Raw genomic sequence first — 19,249 nt, 5'->3', positions numbered from 1 at the left:
GCCCCAACTACAAAGGAGAACGAAGAAAGCTACTTGCCATTTCCAAGCATTGGGAAATCTTAGGATGTCCATATCTTAAATTCTTTCTGTGAAAAATAAAATATACATCCTCTTTGTAATCCAAATGTTGTTGGAGATTAGATTATCATGAAAAAAGCAGAGCTTTTCTGCATTTGAATGATCCACAGGGTTTTCATCGGAGCAGCAGCTCTTCTTTGTGTGTGAGAGGAGAGATGGGAGGGTGAATCACTGAGCCAGGGGGAGGAGAGAGCATAGCTGAAATGAGCAGATTCATTACTGTGACTCGTAATCCTAACTGGATGACAAGCCTGCCCTCTTCTGGTAAATAGTAAGAATAAACCTTAAGTAAAGGCAACATGATTCCCATTTTTAAATAGGAATATACATATAGATATATATAGATATATATATATATCTATGTATATATTATATGAAGGAATAAATCAGTGATATGCTTTATAATGATTTCCTCAACGTATATGTCAGTATTGTATGGGGAACCTAGCACAAGAAATAATAATACAAAGGATTCTGTTACGTTTCAATAAAGTTCATCTTCATTAAAATAAAATAAAATCAACCTGTGTATCACCTGTCAAGGTGACCTACATGCTCAATTCTAATAAATTATACAAACAAGAAATACACCTCTACAATGTGCTTTCTTCATCAGAAAAGTTGGTTTCATTAACCACTTGAAGACCAGGCCTATTTCTGACATTTGTTGCTTACAAGTTCAAATCTGTATTTTTTGCTAGAAAACATTATATATATATATATTTTTTAGCAGAGACCCTAGAAAATAAAATGGCGGTCATTGCAATATTTTATGTCACACTGTATTTGCGCAGCAGTCTTTCAAACGCAAATTTTGGGGAATTTTTTTTTTCAAAAATTAAAAAATAAAAAATAAACAGTAAAGTTAGCCCAATTTCTTTGTATAATGTGAAAAATGATGTTACGCCGAGTAAATAGATACCTAACATATCACACTTTAAAATTGCGCACACTTGTGGAATGGGAACAAACTACGTTACTTAAAAACCTCCATAGGCAACGCTTTAAAAACATTTAGCGGTTTAGAGTTACAGAGGAGGTCTTGCACTAGAATTATTGCTCTCTCTCTCTAATGATCACCGCAATACCTCAAACGTGTGGTTTGCACACTGTTTACATTTGCGGGAGCAACTTACGTATGCGTTTGCTTTGGCGCATGAGCACGGAGGGATGGGGCGCTTTAAAAAAAAAAAAACAATTATTTTTTTTTTTTTACACTGTCCCTTTAAAAAAAAAATTCTGGTCACTTTTATCACTTTTACATCCCCTCCCGCTGCTTGTAATAACAGCCGAGTGGCTGCTTAGGTGCACCAGTTGTTATTACAAGAAAGTTGTCAGTTCTAAAAAACGCTACCTGGGTGATGCTTACAGCTGCATGTATCACACCATACAACCACTTGAAGCCAATGATGTACAGGTATGTGATTTGGCGGCAAGTGGTTAATTCATTCATTCTGTTAATGTTAACACCTTAAGTCTATATACTGTATATTTTTTTCAAAATTTAATTTGTGAAGGGGAGAGTTTTGACTTCCTATCGAATACAAATTACATTTTTTTTTTTTATCTTTGTGATCATTTTTCTACTGTGGTGAATGTGTAAGAGGCGTAAAGGATCTCTTTGCAAATTGCACATAGGCTCTCCTATACCCCCACCTTGTAAACTGGAGGTGCAGAAGACCCCAATGCCTGTCGTCACTGTGCTGGTGATATCGAAACACATGACGCTGAAGTGTATGGTTCTAACTATCCACAATTTTCCAGGCCCACATGCTTGTGGTTCTCCTGCCCTTGGGATACCATTCTCTATGCCTGGCATACAGGAGTATAACCTCTTGGATGATACTGCTATTTTCTTTAACATTTTAATAACCTATAAAGAAACACATAAAAGGAAATTTCTCTTTTAATTACAGACTTAACGCCAATTATTATCATAGCAACATCATACACATCACATCATCCTCACATCAAAACCACTGTCCACTGCCTAATTTCAAAAGCATACAAATTTAGTACCCAGTCAAACTCCATTATCATGCAGACTTGCGTGCAGATTTTCAAAATAAGTAAATTTCTGATACTCTAACATTGAAATATTTCATAACAATAGCATTAACAGAAACTGAGCAATTACTGAGATGTGTCATTCAGCAAAATCTTAACTTTTGCCAACACTAAAACCACAATTCGGAGGCTGACATTTTTACATCTTGGGGCATGCTGAGAGCCTCTTTGGAGGGTAACCAAGAACTTGGTGGCCTTGTAATACTGTATATCCCCTTAACAATGCCAAAAATGTGCAAACATTTAATATTTTGCCATATTAATTTTTTTTTTTTTCTGCAGAAAACATAAGACTCTAAGAAGATTGCACATAGTCATATCTGCAAAACAATACCAGCGCAAGATGGTTGACAATGTTTTTCCTACTAATCAAAAAGGAATTTAATTTTATATTAACAGGCACATTTAAATGTCTGCATCACTCAGCATGCTGTCTTATACCATCCATACTGACATTTCTGAGATTAGATTCTTATTTTGTTTATTGAGACAGAAATACTCCAAGTTTACATAAATATGTAAAAAGGTGATTCATAAATGAATAAATTCACCATATTAATTTTATTTTATTTTTCACCAAGGTAACTGAAGTTTAATGTAATATTCTATGTTAAAAATGTGTAAAAGTAGTTGACATGTAGAATTTACAGGCCTCAGATGTGGCCTCCAACTTTTGTTAATGGGAAAGTTGTATAATTAAAACCGGGCTTTGGAAAACAAACTGCAGTAAAAAGGACACAGGTACCGTAGCAGGAAGCTCTGATGTGGTGCAACAATATCCTCAGGCCCCTCCTACAAAACAAGATCTTACTGAATATCAAAGACCCGCACAGAGACCTAATAATGACTTTACTGGGTTAGAAAATCTGTGTATTTTGAAAAAAAATACTTTTTATTTAAAAATGTTATTTGCAAAATAACACTTAAGCTTTAAAAGGGGCAGCACCAAGCATGAAAATGTAAAAAGTAGAATAACTTTTTTGTTATTCCCCTTTTTTTCCACCTTAGGACATTTTTAACTAAACTCAGCAAAAGCTCTTTTCTGTTTATGATACATTAAAACCATTTTTTTTCCTGTGACAGTCTATATAGTTGTATATGTCAAGTATAAAACAGACCTCAAGCTGAGTCCAATAAAGCCTTTTTGGTTAGTTTTTACTAAAATAATTATATGGCACAAGGGGTGAGGCTTTACAAAGAAGAATACTGTATCAATAAAGACAGCATGCATATTTTAGATATATGCATCACACCAGCTTTAAAAACACTAGCTTTAATCAAAGTCTCTATATTTGCTGACCATATACTATACTTGACATATATGTGGTTGATTAACTAAAGGCAAATAGGCTGTTCACATTGCAAGGGAAGTTGTAGGGGAATTTGCCCCAGAGCTTAGTGGATGCGGTAAAGAATAGCCAACCACGTTGGAGAAAAAAAACAGCAGAGTTACCCCTTATTCACTAATATAACCCCTATGTTATTGTAATATTAAAACATTGGGCTTTGTAGCAGTGAAGATACCAACAATGAACAACTGAATATTAAAAACATTGGATATCAGTGCAATGCTAGGTAAAGCAATCAGTGTTCTGAAAAATATGTAGAATTTGTATGACACGAACATCCAGAAAATAGATAATTTCTGAATATAAAAGATAAATATTTGTAGTAGCTCACCTGAATAGGTTCATTAAGCCAGTCTGAGTCTGTATGGTTTTTAGATGTTACAACTGTTTCATTTAATGGGGGAAAAAAACAAGCTGGATGGCATGGTTGTGGAGGTTCTGGAGGAGCCATTCTAACTTCCATGTATTTTAAAGTTCCATCAGTGTTCAGGTAAAGTGTTGGTTTGTACTGATCCATATAAGATGTAGAAAGGGATTTGGTTGAGAAACAAGACTCACAAGTACTTTCAGAATTCTTCTTAAGGCATCTAACAAGTATTATTATGAAAGTAACAAGAAAGACTAAAGTGACAGCTGCTAAGGAAATGATGAGATACAAGGTCGTATTTGGTGTTGATTTAGAGTTTGTGAGAAAATCATGTGATTTGGGACTTTCTTGCACTATATTCTCTATTATATTTACAATCAGAGTGACTGTAGAGGACAGTGAAGGCTCCCCATGGTCACTGATGGAAATGACAAGTCGATGTTCTGCGTTATCAGTTTCCTGTAATCCTCGCAGAGTTCTGATCTCTCCTGAATATTCAGAGATGTGAAACAAAGCTGGGCTGCCAGACTGAAGAAGACTATAGGTGAGCCAGGCATTGTGCCCAGAATCCAGATCTACTGCAGATACTTTACTGACTAAATAGCCAGCAGACGCAGATCTGGGAATGGTCTCTTGTGTCATGGCTTCCCCTGAGTGCTCTGGGTATAATATAGAGGGATAATTGTCATTTGTATCCTGAATAAATATGTAGACTGAAACATTGGAAAACAGCTTTGGGGATCCAGAATCTTCCACTCTTGCAGTGATCTGTAGAACTTGGAACTGTTCATAGTCAAAGGAGCGCTGGGCATAAATATTACCAGTGTCGGAGTTAATGTAGACAAATGAAGAGACAGGAGAGCCGTCTATGTGGCTCTCTACTATGGAGTAAATTAGTTTTGCATTATCTCCCTCATCTGGATCTCCAGCAGATACTGTACACAATAGTTTGCCAGGATCATTGTTTTCTGATATGAAGGCATTGTAGGCAGACTGTAGAAATGATGGAGAATTATCATTAACATCAGAAATATTAATGATGATTGTAGTCTGGCTGCTTAAAGAAGGAGAGCCGAGATCAGAAGCAATCATTGTAATAGTATATTGTGAGACTTTCTCTCTGTCCAGATGTCCACTAGTGACCAGTGTATAACGGGTTGACATGGGCTGGCATTTGAAAGGTAAATCTGGTGGTACTTCTAATTTAATTTCCCCATTTTTACCGGAATCCCTGTCTCTGACTGTGATAAACCCAACAACAGTCCCTACCGGGGCATTTTCAAGTACCTCACTACTTTTAGAGGAAATAATAATTTCCGGACAGTTATCATTTACATCTTCTACTTCGACTTTGATTACACACCTTCCTTCTAATCTGGGTGATCCTTTATCTTCTGCCTTTACAAATAATTCATATGATTTTGATTCTTCAAAATCAACAGGTCCCTTCACAAATATTTCACCAGTATGTGAATTAATGTCAAATACTTTCTTTGCAGCATCTGATGTATAGTGATCAAAAGAATAAAATAGTTCACCATTTGCACCCTCATCTAGATCTGTAGCATTTGGTTTGATGATAACTGTTTCTAAGGGAACATTTTCCATGACAATTGTCCTATACCGTGGCTGATCAAACACTGGTGCATTGTCATTAATATCTAAAACAATAACATTTATCACAGTGAATCCAGATCTGGGAGGTTCTCCTCCATCAATAGCAGTGAGGAAAAGCTTGTGCTCTGATAATTCTTCTCTATCAAGTGTTTTTTCCAGCACTAATTCTGCAATCAATGTTCCATCATTGCGATTAGTTTGAAATAAAGAAAAATATGGATTTGGATTTAGTCTATATTGGTAAATTCCATTGGGGCTTATATCTAGATCTTGAGCAATTTTTAGAGGAAAATGAACACCAGGGCTCGTCACTAGCTCTGTAATCTTTAGTACCTGGTCATTTAATAAAAAAATAGGACTATTGTCATTAACATCTACAACCTCTATTTCCAAACTGAACAGCTCCAGAGGGTTCTCAGCTACAATCTCCAAATGCAGCAAACAGCTGGAGCTGGATCCACATAGGCTCTCTCTATCAATCCTCTCTTGCACAGTCAAATCTCCGTTTCTGTGGTCAATAGCAAAAAATCTGCTGCTTCCTTCAAATCCCAAATTAAATTTTCGTTTATTAATGTCTGCCAGGTTTAACCCAAGATCCCTTGCTGTATTTCCCACTACAGTCCCTGGATCTGACTCTTCCACAATAGAATAACGAAGCTGCCCAGAGACCCAGCCCCAGCTACAGAGGAGAAGGGAGAAAGCTACTTGCCATTTCCACGCTTTCAGAGAGGTTTTGTAGTCCATATCTTAAATCCTTTGTGTGGGATAGTATAAAATATACATCCTTTTTGTAATCCAATGCAAATGTGGATGAAGATTAGATTATCATTAGGTAAAGCAGTTATGCTGCAATTGAATCATCATCTTGGTTTATAATGGAGCAGCAGCTCTTTGTGTGTTAGAGAGGAGATGGGAGGGTGAATCACTGAGCCAGGGGGAGGGGAGTGTATGGCTGAAACGAGCAGATTCATTAGCGTGGCTTGAAATCCTTACTGGATGACAAGCCTGCCCTCTTCTGGTTAAATGTGATAATAAAATTACAATTAAGATGAAGTAATTCCAGACCTTTGAAATTACTAATTATTAAGGGATATTGATATAAAGTATATTATTATATAGCAGATACTGATATATATATCAGTATATAGATATATATATATATATATCTATATATATATATATATATATATATAGTGTATCCTCTGGTAAGTTGTGTCACATATGGTTTTTAAAAATTTCCTTAGCAGCAATAGTCACTGCAAGCTGAATCATGTTGATCCTTATGGATTTTCTATAATATACAGTAGATTAATGCTAAAAAAGACACCTTATACCATGATATTTCCAATATCATGTTTAAGGTGTCCTTTTTAGTATTAATCTATATTATAGAAAATTTGTAAGGATCAACATAGCAAAAAAAAAATAATATAGCATATACAATTGTGACACATGTCACATTGCAATTGAATGGTATCAAAATGCCCTTTCCTTTTTAGTCTGTAGTGCTGTAAGTCAGATTTCGGCATATCCTGCAACAAAGTTGTCATTTTTGGGGAGATAATCCCAAAGTGAAATCATGACTAAAGGGATGCAGACCTTGATACTTTCCTCATTTGAACCCTGCAGCTGCAGCAGCTGATTGATAATTATAAAATCACTTCCATACAGATTCATATGGACACAGACAAACAAACAACTATTTCTTCAGAATAACAAGAGGTAGGAAATTGGAACACAATTTGTTAAAATCCTTGCTATGTACATCACCCAGAGAGGAATTTTTTTTCAAACAAAAGTGGAGTTACTTTTTAAACCAACAAGTCAGATATATCTTATAATTATGACTTTTTTCTTTATATATATATATATTAAGTACATGTGTATCTGTCACTTTTTATTGTAGACACAAATTAAATATTTTATAGGCATGATGTACCAATAATGTAGTTTTAAAAGCAGATACTGAAAAAATTTGCTTCATAGAGTATCTAATATTATTATTATTATTATATTACAGGATTTAGCGCCAACAGTTTACGTAGCGCTTTACAACTTGAGGGTAGACAGTACAAATACAATACACTTTAATACAGTAGGAATCAGAGGGCCCTGCTCCTTAGAGCTTACAATCTAAGAGATGTAATACATCCTAATTTCTATGAGTAAAAAAAAAATCCTTGGCTGCCCAATAGTCATTTGCACACAACTATGCAGGTACGTGAGCATTCATACTGAATGACATGATCATTGTAAAGCACAGGTATAGAAATATATGTGACAATGGCTTATTAAAGAATAAGTGCACTTTTATTACAAAAATATTTTTTTAATGTCACCTCACTATTTCTTTCCCAGTACTAAAAATGCTCTTCTACCCTGAAGCTCAGATCGGAATAAACTGCATTCCCCTTGGCCTTGGTAAGCTTAGTCTTTACTGAAACCGGTGCTTCATAGCTATCTTTTTTTTAATTAGGTGCCTGCTGTGAGCTGGAGAAGGGGGGTGGAAGGTCTGGGGCAGGTTGGCTCACAGAGAATCATACGTATTTTTAGCTTTGAACAAATCAGAGTTTTCTTATATTTTTTAATGTCAAAGTGCATGTATAGTCAAAACATATTACTGTAATACTGATAAAGCGAAGTATGCTATCGACATCAATGTGAAGTAATTTATACAAGAAATACAAAGAACATTATACAACAAGATGCCACATTTACATTACATTAAATAAGGACAAGCTCTCAGAATAGTACATTTACCCATTATTGTATTTAATAGTTTAGGCTACCATAGAGCAGAAATTCAAATGTCAGTATAATAGTGGTATGAAATAACAAAGGAATTGTTAGAAATACTGTCAGCTGTTTTAATGAAAATTCACACTGAGGGATTGATTAATAAAGCTGTAATATCTCTAACTGGGATATAATTGTTTTCCTTAAAAAAATATATATATTTTATTTTTATAGGGCATACAGAAGGACACCACAGGCAACATATCACACTCTTGATGTTATGAATTAAATGTACAATGCAGAAACTGGGAGTGGATATTGCTCTCCATTATAAATTGGCCCATAAGTTATCAATACATTTAAAAAAAAGTAATTTCAGGTTACAAGAAGAGGTAAGCTTTTGAAAATGACCAAGACTGGAATATTTTGTAAACAAAAGTGTGGACATAATTTAGGATGGTTTATTGAAATTGCTCTTCCACAAAAGCATTGCCCAACACCAAAAGTTTGGATACACCGAAATCCTATAACAAAACCTCACATGCATAGCTGCATAATTACATTAACAGAAGTGTATTTCATCTATGAAAATCTAATGATAATTATAAAATAATAAAATAATAAGATAAAATATTATATATTACTTCTATTTATGTGATAAGGAGTAGAAATGTTTGCCCCATAACAGCCTGCACAATTTAGAATGAGATTCTCATTGACTTCCACAAGTGTAAACTTCCCGCTCCAGTAATAATGCACAGCCACTCAGCTTTAGCAAAGTGATCCTGTAGGTCAATGGTGTTCAACTTAAAAGGGGGCAAGTGCCACATTTGTATCCACAAGTTGAGTGGAGGGCTGCATCAACCATTTTTTTTACAATTTAAAATCTAAAAATATTAGGCAGTGTTAAAGGTATAGAGCCAGTAAAAGACAAGCCTATAACAGGTATAACCCCCTTCTCGGAACCTTCTTCCTCAAGTGCACTTCTGCAGGGCTGGCATCAGCATAAGGCTGCTTAGGCAGCTGCCTTAGGGTGCCAGGATGGGGAGGGGGGCCGTGTAAAAATCTGAATCTCCAGCAACTTGCTGGAAAAGTAGGATTTTTAAATTACCCATCTTCTGTTTCTTTGCGCTGCACCCTTTCTCCTACCAGGCATAATGCAGAGGTTTTTTTTTTCCTGCCAGCTACCCATGGCCGGTGGGGGAAGGCAGAGAGTGTGTTGCCCCGCCCCCTATTTGCACACTGCCATTTGGTTTTGTGTTTTGGCGCATCTCAGTTTTCAGTGCTGTGTGGCACTCTTCCTGCTGCGCTCCATCACATTGTGGTCATAGTGTGGGGGATGCCGGCAAGGCTGTGGATGGTGGGGTGATTTGGGGGGGGTAGGTGGACCCACCCCCTCATTACACGTGCCATTTGAGGGCAGTTTGGTTGGGATCTTGGGTGCAGCATTGCTTTCTTCACTGCGCAGGTGGCGTGTGTGCCATGTGGGGGGGTTGCATTGTGGGGGGTGACGAGAGGTGGTGGGGTGCACCTTCACCTGTGTAGACAGGGATCCTTGCACTAGTCCTGTCCCTCCGCTTACCTGCACACTTATGCTATATCTTCCTTCCTTTTAATGGAGTCAGTGGCAACAATAATAAACCCAGCAATAATAAACTCCCCCTTCAGTGGTATCAGTGGCAGCAATAACTAACCCACCCCATTTGTTGATGCTCAGTGGTTACTTACCCTTGACATACACTCCTCTGCGTATTCTTACCTTCCAGATGATATCAGGCTGGAACTATACCATGCCTGTCAGGGTGCTGGAATGCAGAGAGTATTCCAGCCTTCAGCACTCCACTGCCATTCTACATTGTTGAACCTTACTTTCCATACAGGGCTGTTAAATTTGTGGGAAACATTGGGCCTGTGAGCTATCAGTTGGACAGCCCTGTTTTAGGTAGCTCTTTGAATCATTTTTTTATCAGTTCAATCATATAACAGAACACCAGCAGAAAGGAATTTCTATTTTTTACTCATATCTACCATTTAGCAAAAATCACTTCAAAGAATGTTGCAATAGCAATATTCAACCCAAATGTTTATCTGTAAAATACTATACAACCTATGCAAAACTTACTGGCAAAGGGGAAAAAAATATTGTATATCTACACAGGACTTTCTACAAAGCTGTGAGCGACACTCTGGGACTAAAGACAAATAGGCTGTTCATGTTACAAGAGAATGTTCAGTTAACTTTTAGAGATTACCCAAATATATGCAAGGAAAATCAAAACACTAATTTTGCTTACACGATTGAATGATGGTAGTCAGTAGAGCTTCACTTCATTCACTAAGCTAAGGGAAAATGTCCTTGCAAATGCAAACAGTCTAGAAGAAAAGAATTCCTACGAGCCACACAGAATCCAATGCTAAATATAAGCACTACTCAGCAGCATGCACAAATCACGTCCCGTATTGCGTGTAGATACAAAATAATAAATAAAGTGATGCGCTAGAGCGTGCTGGGTGTGCCCATATAATGACACGACCAACAGTGTATCAAAATCTATATAGGTAAAGCGTATTCAACACTAATAAATAGATATAAATATAATCACGCATTTATAAGTGATGCACTAAATGTGCTAGGTGTACACAAAATTAGTGTATCAAAAACACATTCAACATTAATTGGTAAAAAAACAAAATATATATATATGGTGCATAAACAGATACGGTAAACATAAACCACAATTACTTAAACATGCATCATATGCGGAAACAAATTCCAAAGAATGCCATGTGCCAAACAAACTGTAAAGTGCTAAGTGCCACCCTATAGCAAGCGTGTATACAGGTACAGCAGTGAGGATATGGTGTCCGTCCCAACACTGGCAGCAATCACTGCCTAACACTCCGTCCAGGCCCCTCCCCTACGTGTCTTTGACACAGGGCATACGTGTCATCATCAGGGGGATTGACACGTATGCCCTGTGTCGAAGACGCGTAGGGGAGGGGCCAGGATGGAGTGTTAGGCAGTGATTGCTGCTAGTGTTGGAACAGACGCCATATCCTCGCTGCTGTACCTGTATACACGCTTGCTATAGGGTGGTGCACTGACGCACCCTAGAAATGTGAGTACCCCCTCTTGGGGTGAGTGTTTTTATATCTGGTTGGAATAAATATTTTAAAAACGTATTACACTATATGGTCCTTTCTTTTTATCCAATAACTGTTCCCATGTTGGAGTCTGGGATCCTGGGATCTGCACAAAGCCCGGGGTGGCTTAAAAGCGTTTTCTGACTGTGTCTAGCGACTTAGTCACAGTCTCTGAGGTGAGCGTATTACCTTGGGGGGGTCACCTGTATTGCACCTGTGGCATGTGGAGATTTGAGCACATTTTGAATACATCACCATTGAAGATCTTGTACAAGCATTATTATTCATGTGCAGGACTATTCATACACCTAATTTATATGCACACAGTTCCTTTTAATATACTGTATACATGAATTGTGTGTCACTTAGCACTTTACAGTTTGTTTGTCACATGGCACTCTTTGGAATTTGTTTCCGCATATGATGCATGTTTAAGTAATTGTGGTTTATGTTTACCGTATCTGTTAATACACTATATATATATATATATATATATATAGATCTATCTATATATATATATATAGATATATATATATATATATATATCTATATATATATATATATATATATCTATATATATATATATAGATATATCTATATATATATATATAGATATATAGATATATAGATATATATATATCTATATATCTATATATCTATATATATATCTATATAGATATATAGATATAGAGATATATCTATATATACAGTATATATATCTCTATATCTATATCTATATATATATATAGATATATATATATATATATATTCATTATTATCATTAATTTTGTTTTTTTACCAATTAATGTTGAATGTGTTTTCACATCTATTTGATACACTAATTTTGTGTCACCGCATGGGTACACCTAGCACATTTAGTGCATCACTTATAAATTTGTGATTATTTATTTATATTTATTTATTAGTGTTGAATACGCTTTACCTATATAGATTTTGATACGCTGTTGGTCGTGTCATTATATGGGCACACCCAGCACACTCTAGCGCATCACTTTATTTATTATAAATGCAAACAGTCTACTTGCCTCAAACACTCTGTCCAAAGACTGGCATAGAACAAGGCTTCCACTGGTTTTTCTGATATAAATTCTATTTAGTTATACTACTGGACTTTATTTCACTTCCTTTCTTAACATTTTGTAGCTACATTACTATTTCTACCATAACAACACAGCAGTGGTTCATAGTAAAATTAGTATATAAATAAAAAGTGTCGCACATAGCAACTAAACTGCCCCCACAATAAATCTTCGTCCAATTTCCTAAGAACATCTGCCATTTATTGCCGTTTCTTCCCTTTGTATATACCAGCTGCACCAAAACAAACTTAAAATAAAAGATATAAAGAAATAAGATAGAGTGCAACAAAATCACTACTCAGTAGTGATAAAAAGATATCAAACATTGCCAAGTAAAGCAAATTATGTAAATTTAGAACATCTGTAAAATATGTATGGAATTAAAATCCTAATAGTAAACTAGCAATTTTTAGAAAATAAGTGCATTTACAAATCAGTAATTACATCTCACCTGAGTGGGTTCATTTAGCCAACTTGAGTCTGAAATGTTTTTGGGGTCCATGACTGTTTCATTAAATTGGAGAACATGTTTAGGGTCTACAAGAGTGAAATCTGGATTTGCTGTCGGAAGAAAACAGGCTGGATTACAAGGTCCTGTGGGTTCAGGTGGAGCCATCCTCACTTCCATGTATTTTAAAGTCCCATCTGTGTTTAGGTAAAGTGTTGGTTTATACTGATCCAAATAAGATGTAGAAAGAGGTTTGTTTGAAAAACAAGATCCACAGCTGCTGTCATAACTCTTTCTAAGGCATCTAATGAGCAATATTGTAAAAGTTACAAGAAAAACTAAACTAATTGCTACTAAGGAAATGATAAGATATAAGGTCATATCTGATACTGATTCTGAGTTTTTAAGAAAATCATGAGATTTGGGTCTTTCCTGAGCAATATTCTCCATTATATTTACAATCAAAGTGACTGTAGAGGACAGTGAAGGCTCCCCATGGTCACTGACAGAAATGACAAGTCGATGTTCTGTGTTATCCGTCTCCTGTAATCCTCGCAGAGTTCTGACTTCTCCTGTATTTTCAGAGATGTGAAACAAAGCTGGACTGCCAGACTGAAGAAGACTATAGGTGAGCCAAGCATTGTGCCCAGAATCCAGATCCACCGCAGATATTTTACTGACTAAATAACCAGCAGATGCAGATCTGGGAATGGTCTCTTGTGCCATGACTTCCCCTGAGTTCTCTGGGTATAATATAGAGGGATAATTGTCATTTGTATCCTGAATAAATATGAAGACTGAAACATTGGAAAACAGCTTTGGGGATCCAGAATCTTCCACTCTTGCTGTGATCTGTAGAACTTGGAGCTGTTCATAGTCAAAGGAGTGCTGGGCATAAATATTACCAGTGTCAGAGTTAATGTAGACAAATGAAGAGACAGGAGAGCTGTCTATGTGGCTTTCCGCTATGGCGTAAATGAGCTTTGCATTATCCCCCTCATCTGGATCTCCAGCAGATACTGTACACAGCAGTCTGCCAGGCTCATTGTTTTCTAAAATGAAGGCATTGTAAGCAGACTGTGGAAATACTGGAGGATTATCATTAACATCAGAAATAGTAATGATGATTGTAGTTTGGCTGCTTAAAGAAGGAGAGCCGAGATCAGAAGCGATCAGTGTAATAGTATATTGTGAGACTTTTTCCCTGTCCAGATGTCCACTAGTGACCAGTGTATAACGGTTTGACATAGGCTGGCATTTAAAAGGTAAATCTGGTAATATTTCCAGTTTGGTTTCACTATTTTTACCAGAATCCTTGTCTCTGACTGTGATAAACCCAACAACAGTCCCTACTGGGGCATCTTCAGGTACTTCATCGCTTTTTGAGGTAAACATAATTTCTGGTACATTATCATTTACATCTTCTAATTCAACCTGGATGCGACAACGTCCCTCCTGTTTTGGTGTTCCTTTATCTATTGCTTTGACAAATAGTTCATAAACATTTGATATTTCAAAATCCAAAGGTCCTTTATTGAACAGTTCCCCAGTGATTGGGTTTATATCAAATAGCTCCTTTCCAGCAAAAGACGTACGATGATCAAAGGAATACGTAAATTCACTATTTATACCATCATCAGCATCAGTAGCATTCAGTTTCATTATGACAGATTTTAAAGGAACGTTTTCCCTGACATTGATCTTATACCGTGATAGATCAAATATTGGTGGGTTATCATTTATATCTAACACTGCAACCGTTATCTGAGTGGATCCTGATCGGGGAGGTTCCCCTCCATCAATGGCAGTCAGAACAAGCTTGTGTTCTGATTTCTCTTCTCTGTCTAGGATTTTATCCAGTACTAATTCTGCAATGAGGGTTTCGTCATCCTTTGTTACGGATAATGAAAAGAATGGATTTGGGCTTAATTTGTACTCAGTAACACTATTAAGTCCTACATCAAAATCCTGAGCATTTTCTAAAGGAAACTGTACACCAGCACCAGTTATTAGCTCTGTAATTTTTATAACTTGATCAGAGTTCAGAAAAAATGGGGAATTGTCATTTATATCCAAAATCTCAATATCCAGGCTGAAAAGCTCCAAAGGATTCTCAGCTACAACCTCTAAATGTAGCAAACAGCTGGCACTGGATGCACACAAGCTCTCCCTATCAATCCTTTCATATACAGTTAAAGCTCCATTTCTCTGATCAATTGCAAAAAGCTTGCTGCTATCCTCAGATCTCAAATGCAGCTTCCTTCTATTAATATCTACTAATTTTAAGCCCAGATTCTGAGCTATATTCCCCACAACAGTCCCTGGATCTGATTCCTCTGCAACAGAATAACGAAGCTGCCCAGAGACCCAGCCCCAGCTACAAAGGAGAAAGAAGAATGCTACTTGCCATTTCCAAGCTTTGGGAAAGCTTAGGTAGTCCATATCTTAATTCCTTAGTGTGAGACTGCATAAAAAGCATATCATTTTGTAATCCACATGTGTCTGCTGTGTAAATTTGTATCCTGTTGGTGTAAAATGCCTCTTTTGTTGCAATGAAAGCATCCAGAGTCGTCAGTGGAGTAGCTCTTCTTTGTGTGTGAGGAGGAAGACGGGAGGGTGAATCACTGAGCCAGGGGGAGGAGAGTGCAGCGTACAGAATAGCAGATCTCCTAACAGTTGAAAAATCAGAATGGATGACAAGTCTGCCCTCTTCTGGTCAATTTTGATAACTTCAGGTCCCATCCTGAAGTGTTTAAACCCTCAAAACAACAACTTGCTTTAATATTTCAAGGATAAGCTGAAACCAAGTTAGGATCACAGAATTGTAACCAATAATTTAAATATTATTATTGATACTTTTATTAATTGCTAACAACTTATCGGTAGTAGATTTGATATAGAAAATATATTATTGTATATGGTATATACAGAAAACATTACCTAAAGATCTTAGACGTATTTGTAATTACATTTAGGAACATGCTGTAAAATTGCAAAATGTCACAATGGCATATTGTAATATAAACACTAATACTATGATATATGAGATGTCATAATAATTTATATAGCATCACTATGTTATCCAGGAATTATATAACTATGCACATAATTTCTTGCCTCTGTGAAGCCTACGACCCATCTAAATGAGGCTGTGATCATTTGACCATATAAAATTTAGCACTTGCATGATCATCTGTTCATCTAATATATACATATATAATTTGAAAGATGCAAGAATGAGAGCTATAGAATAAGGGTTGATTTACTACAACTGGAGATTGCAAAATAATGTGGTGCAGCTCTGCATAAAAGAAAAAATTTCCATTTTTTTTTTTTTGTCAAAGCTTAATTGAACAAGCTAAAGTTAGAAGCTGATTGGCTACCATGCACAGCTGCAGCAGATTTTGCACTCTCCAGTTTTAGTAAATCAACCCCACAGTTTTAAAAGTTACAGTAGATGTAATAGTTTCTATTTGACCAAGATACTAATTCAACTGAATTTACAGAATCAACTGTCAGTTTTTAGATGGAAATAATTTCTACAAGAACACAAAGAGATGTTCATAGAATTTTCATAGAACTGCAAAAATCATACAGTACAATCTGTCTGAAGTCCTTACTAAGTGTGTGTGTGAGTCTGTGTCTGTGTGTATGGTGTGATATCTGTTCAGTTATATTTGACTCTCTACAATTCTTTGAATCAGCTCTCTGGCATCATGCCTGATACCCTTGAGCGCTCTATCCATAAAAAGTTTCTAAGGGAGGGTGCCAGCTCTTTCCTCAACCTACCCTATTTAATCGAACTTGGGGCCAGCATGCAGAATGTGATAACACATGTACATAGCAAATTCATACATACACATACTAAGGACAATTTAGACAGACACCATCAGTCTACCAGTATGTCTCTGGAATGTGAGGGGAACTGTAGTACCAAGAAAAAACATACATAGGAATTTCTAAATACCCCATTTATTTATCACAGGAAGAACATGCAAACTCTATGCAATTAGTGTCTTGACCCAGATTCAAACCAAGCACCCTGGTGCTGCAATGCATAAGTACTAGTAAGTCATATCCTATGTTGGTTCTGAGAAGTTTTTTTCCACATTAATAGAATGTAAAATTGGATTTAATAAAGTCCCTGGGTTGTTGACTGGGCTAGGTCAATCTAAACAATATTTAATAGAAGAAACTGTTACATCAAGACCCCCCCCCCCCTACAAACCATGAATACTGGATTATTTTTATGTGACCTTACAACCACAGCCCATGTAAAGATATATGTACAGACAGACTAGGTAATAAAATGTATGTCATATGTCTCTTTAAGATTGAATTTCCCTATTTCTATATGTGGTTTTGTGTTGAGGTGTCAGAGTGGGTAGTTCATTCAGAATCTGCCTCATTGCTTTCCTAGACTAAGATCTCAGAACAATACAGAAGCATAAGCTAATTACTGTACAGTTTATATTATGATAGACATATAATCCCTGTACCATTCCTGGTAAGGTTTAGATCTTTCTATATGTACAAATTCCAGAACTTACGCACATAAGGTCTGTACCCATGCTGAATGCTTTACATATTTCACTGTTCTATAAGTGCAAAGTCTAGAAATGTGCGTGTTTGCAAAGGTTTCATTCATAAACAGTTATGTTAATCTTAAGGTTACCAGTTAACCACATTGAAGTCTATTTGAGGGCTAATATGCAAGATGTTGTCAAACAAAAGCCATGGGAAGAATGGAAGACAGGCAAAGCAATAGGGGAACACATACCAATGACAAAATTATAATGAATAAATAAAAAGAAACAGTATCTTTCCCTACACTGAATTATCAGCCCTCTCTAACAGCTCCAATGCACATTGACAATATGGATGCTGTGAGCCCACCTTTTTGTAAACTATTGGTTGTTCCTTATTTCTGGTGGCAAACCTTGAAACTTTTGGCCAATAGTTCACAATTTGTAAACTTCATGAATCCCGGGGATTCACTGTGAACCCATAGTAATGGTTAGTAATGGTGAACTTGATTCTCATCCCTAGAAGTCACACAATCCTTTTACTATGGATGGTACTATATGTACAAAGTCTAGAACTCTAAGGCACAATTGTACAATTCCTGAATGCTTTACATCATTCATTGCTCTATATGTGCAAAATCTAGACTGTGCAGAAACTTTATTATGCAATACATATCCTATAAATAGCAATGTAATGGACAACATTACCAAAGCCCTATCAGAATGTATGTACTGAAAACACATACCAAGCACAAAAGTGCAAAAGCCAATGATATTTTTCTCGACCCACAGAAGTAAGGCACTGTTCACATTTGCATTAGAAACAGGCACTTGGGATGCATTTTGGTTGCTCCCAGAACATCTAGCAAAGCAGCCTACATTGGATAATATGGACAGTAGAGAGAGCTGTTCACATTTGAAAAGCATGCACCATTTGCTTCGCTTCATGTCACTGTGAGGCTAAAATGTCCACTGTGGGAGGAGGTGAAGCTTGTCAACTACTTCCAATCAAGTCTAGAGTAATGCATCATAAATGCACTGTAAATGCACCTGTAAGTATTTGCAGCATGTCTGGCAAGTGTTTATCAAATATCAGTGAGATTTAAAAAAAACACTTCCCCCTTAATAAAGAATAAATCACTTTGAAGGCTTTTAGCTTGTCAAAAACACATGGTAAAGTGTTCATTTTAGTGTCAACACTAAAATTTTGTGTGTGTGAACATATACACACTTATATAGTAGGCACAGAATATATTTTTAAATATTTAAAAATTTGTCATGCCATATTTGATATGCCCATCGTAATGATTACACTTCCAGATCGCAATAGATAGATTATATTCTTGAATGCCAGAATTTTCAACAAAGGCAGAAGATTTCTAAAACCAGACATCTTTTATTACTTTCCCATCCTTCTTGTTACTAGACAAGAGTGACACATCTTATACAGACCTCAAGCTTGAGATTGAAAGTTTGTTTGGCTTAGAGGATGATTTAAAATAAATGTAATGTTAATTTACTATTATTTCCTGACATCTACTAATTGTATTGTGTGCTTACTCCTAAATTTGTAACAATAAAGTAAACCCTTCTCATCTACATTTATATTCTTCAACTTTCAGGTGGCAGTAAAAGTTTTTTTGTGCAACAGACATTTGGATAATCAGTTATTCACGTGTGAATACATGTCCTCTACATAATGATGAAAAATCGTACATAAATATATATTTTTTAAGGTTTGCTTTTGTTCTGTGATGCACACAGAGTTTACATGATTTTTTTAGAAATGTATTGTGTTTGTTTATAAGGGACGCTAC

General features: G+C 36.2%; 1 protein-coding gene across 50 annotated transcripts in view; it reads right to left on the bottom strand.

The window, feature by feature from the left end:
• LOC141132494 (protocadherin gamma-C5-like) overlaps positions 1-19,249 on the bottom strand; it is a 751,191-nt gene that overhangs the window by 92,929 nt on the left and 639,013 nt on the right. For 2 of the 50 annotated variants that reach the window (XM_073620987.1, XM_073620993.1), the window contains exon 1: positions 12,910-15,518. The exons of the other annotated variants lie outside the window; for them this stretch is intronic. In XM_073620987.1, coding sequence (XP_073477088.1) covers positions 12,910-15,348 — 2,439 coding nt within the window. In that variant the 5' untranslated portion in view covers positions 15,349-15,518. Of the gene's footprint in view, positions 1-12,909; positions 15,519-19,249 lie in introns of those variants that run through there. 50 annotated transcript variants of the gene reach the window in all.

This window comes from Aquarana catesbeiana, linkage group LG03 (assembly GCF_042186555.1).
Source record: "Aquarana catesbeiana isolate 2022-GZ linkage group LG03, ASM4218655v1, whole genome shotgun sequence".
Taxonomy (NCBI): domain Eukaryota; kingdom Metazoa; phylum Chordata; class Amphibia; order Anura; family Ranidae; genus Aquarana; species Aquarana catesbeiana.
This window is presented reverse-complemented; position numbering and strand designations above follow the sequence as displayed.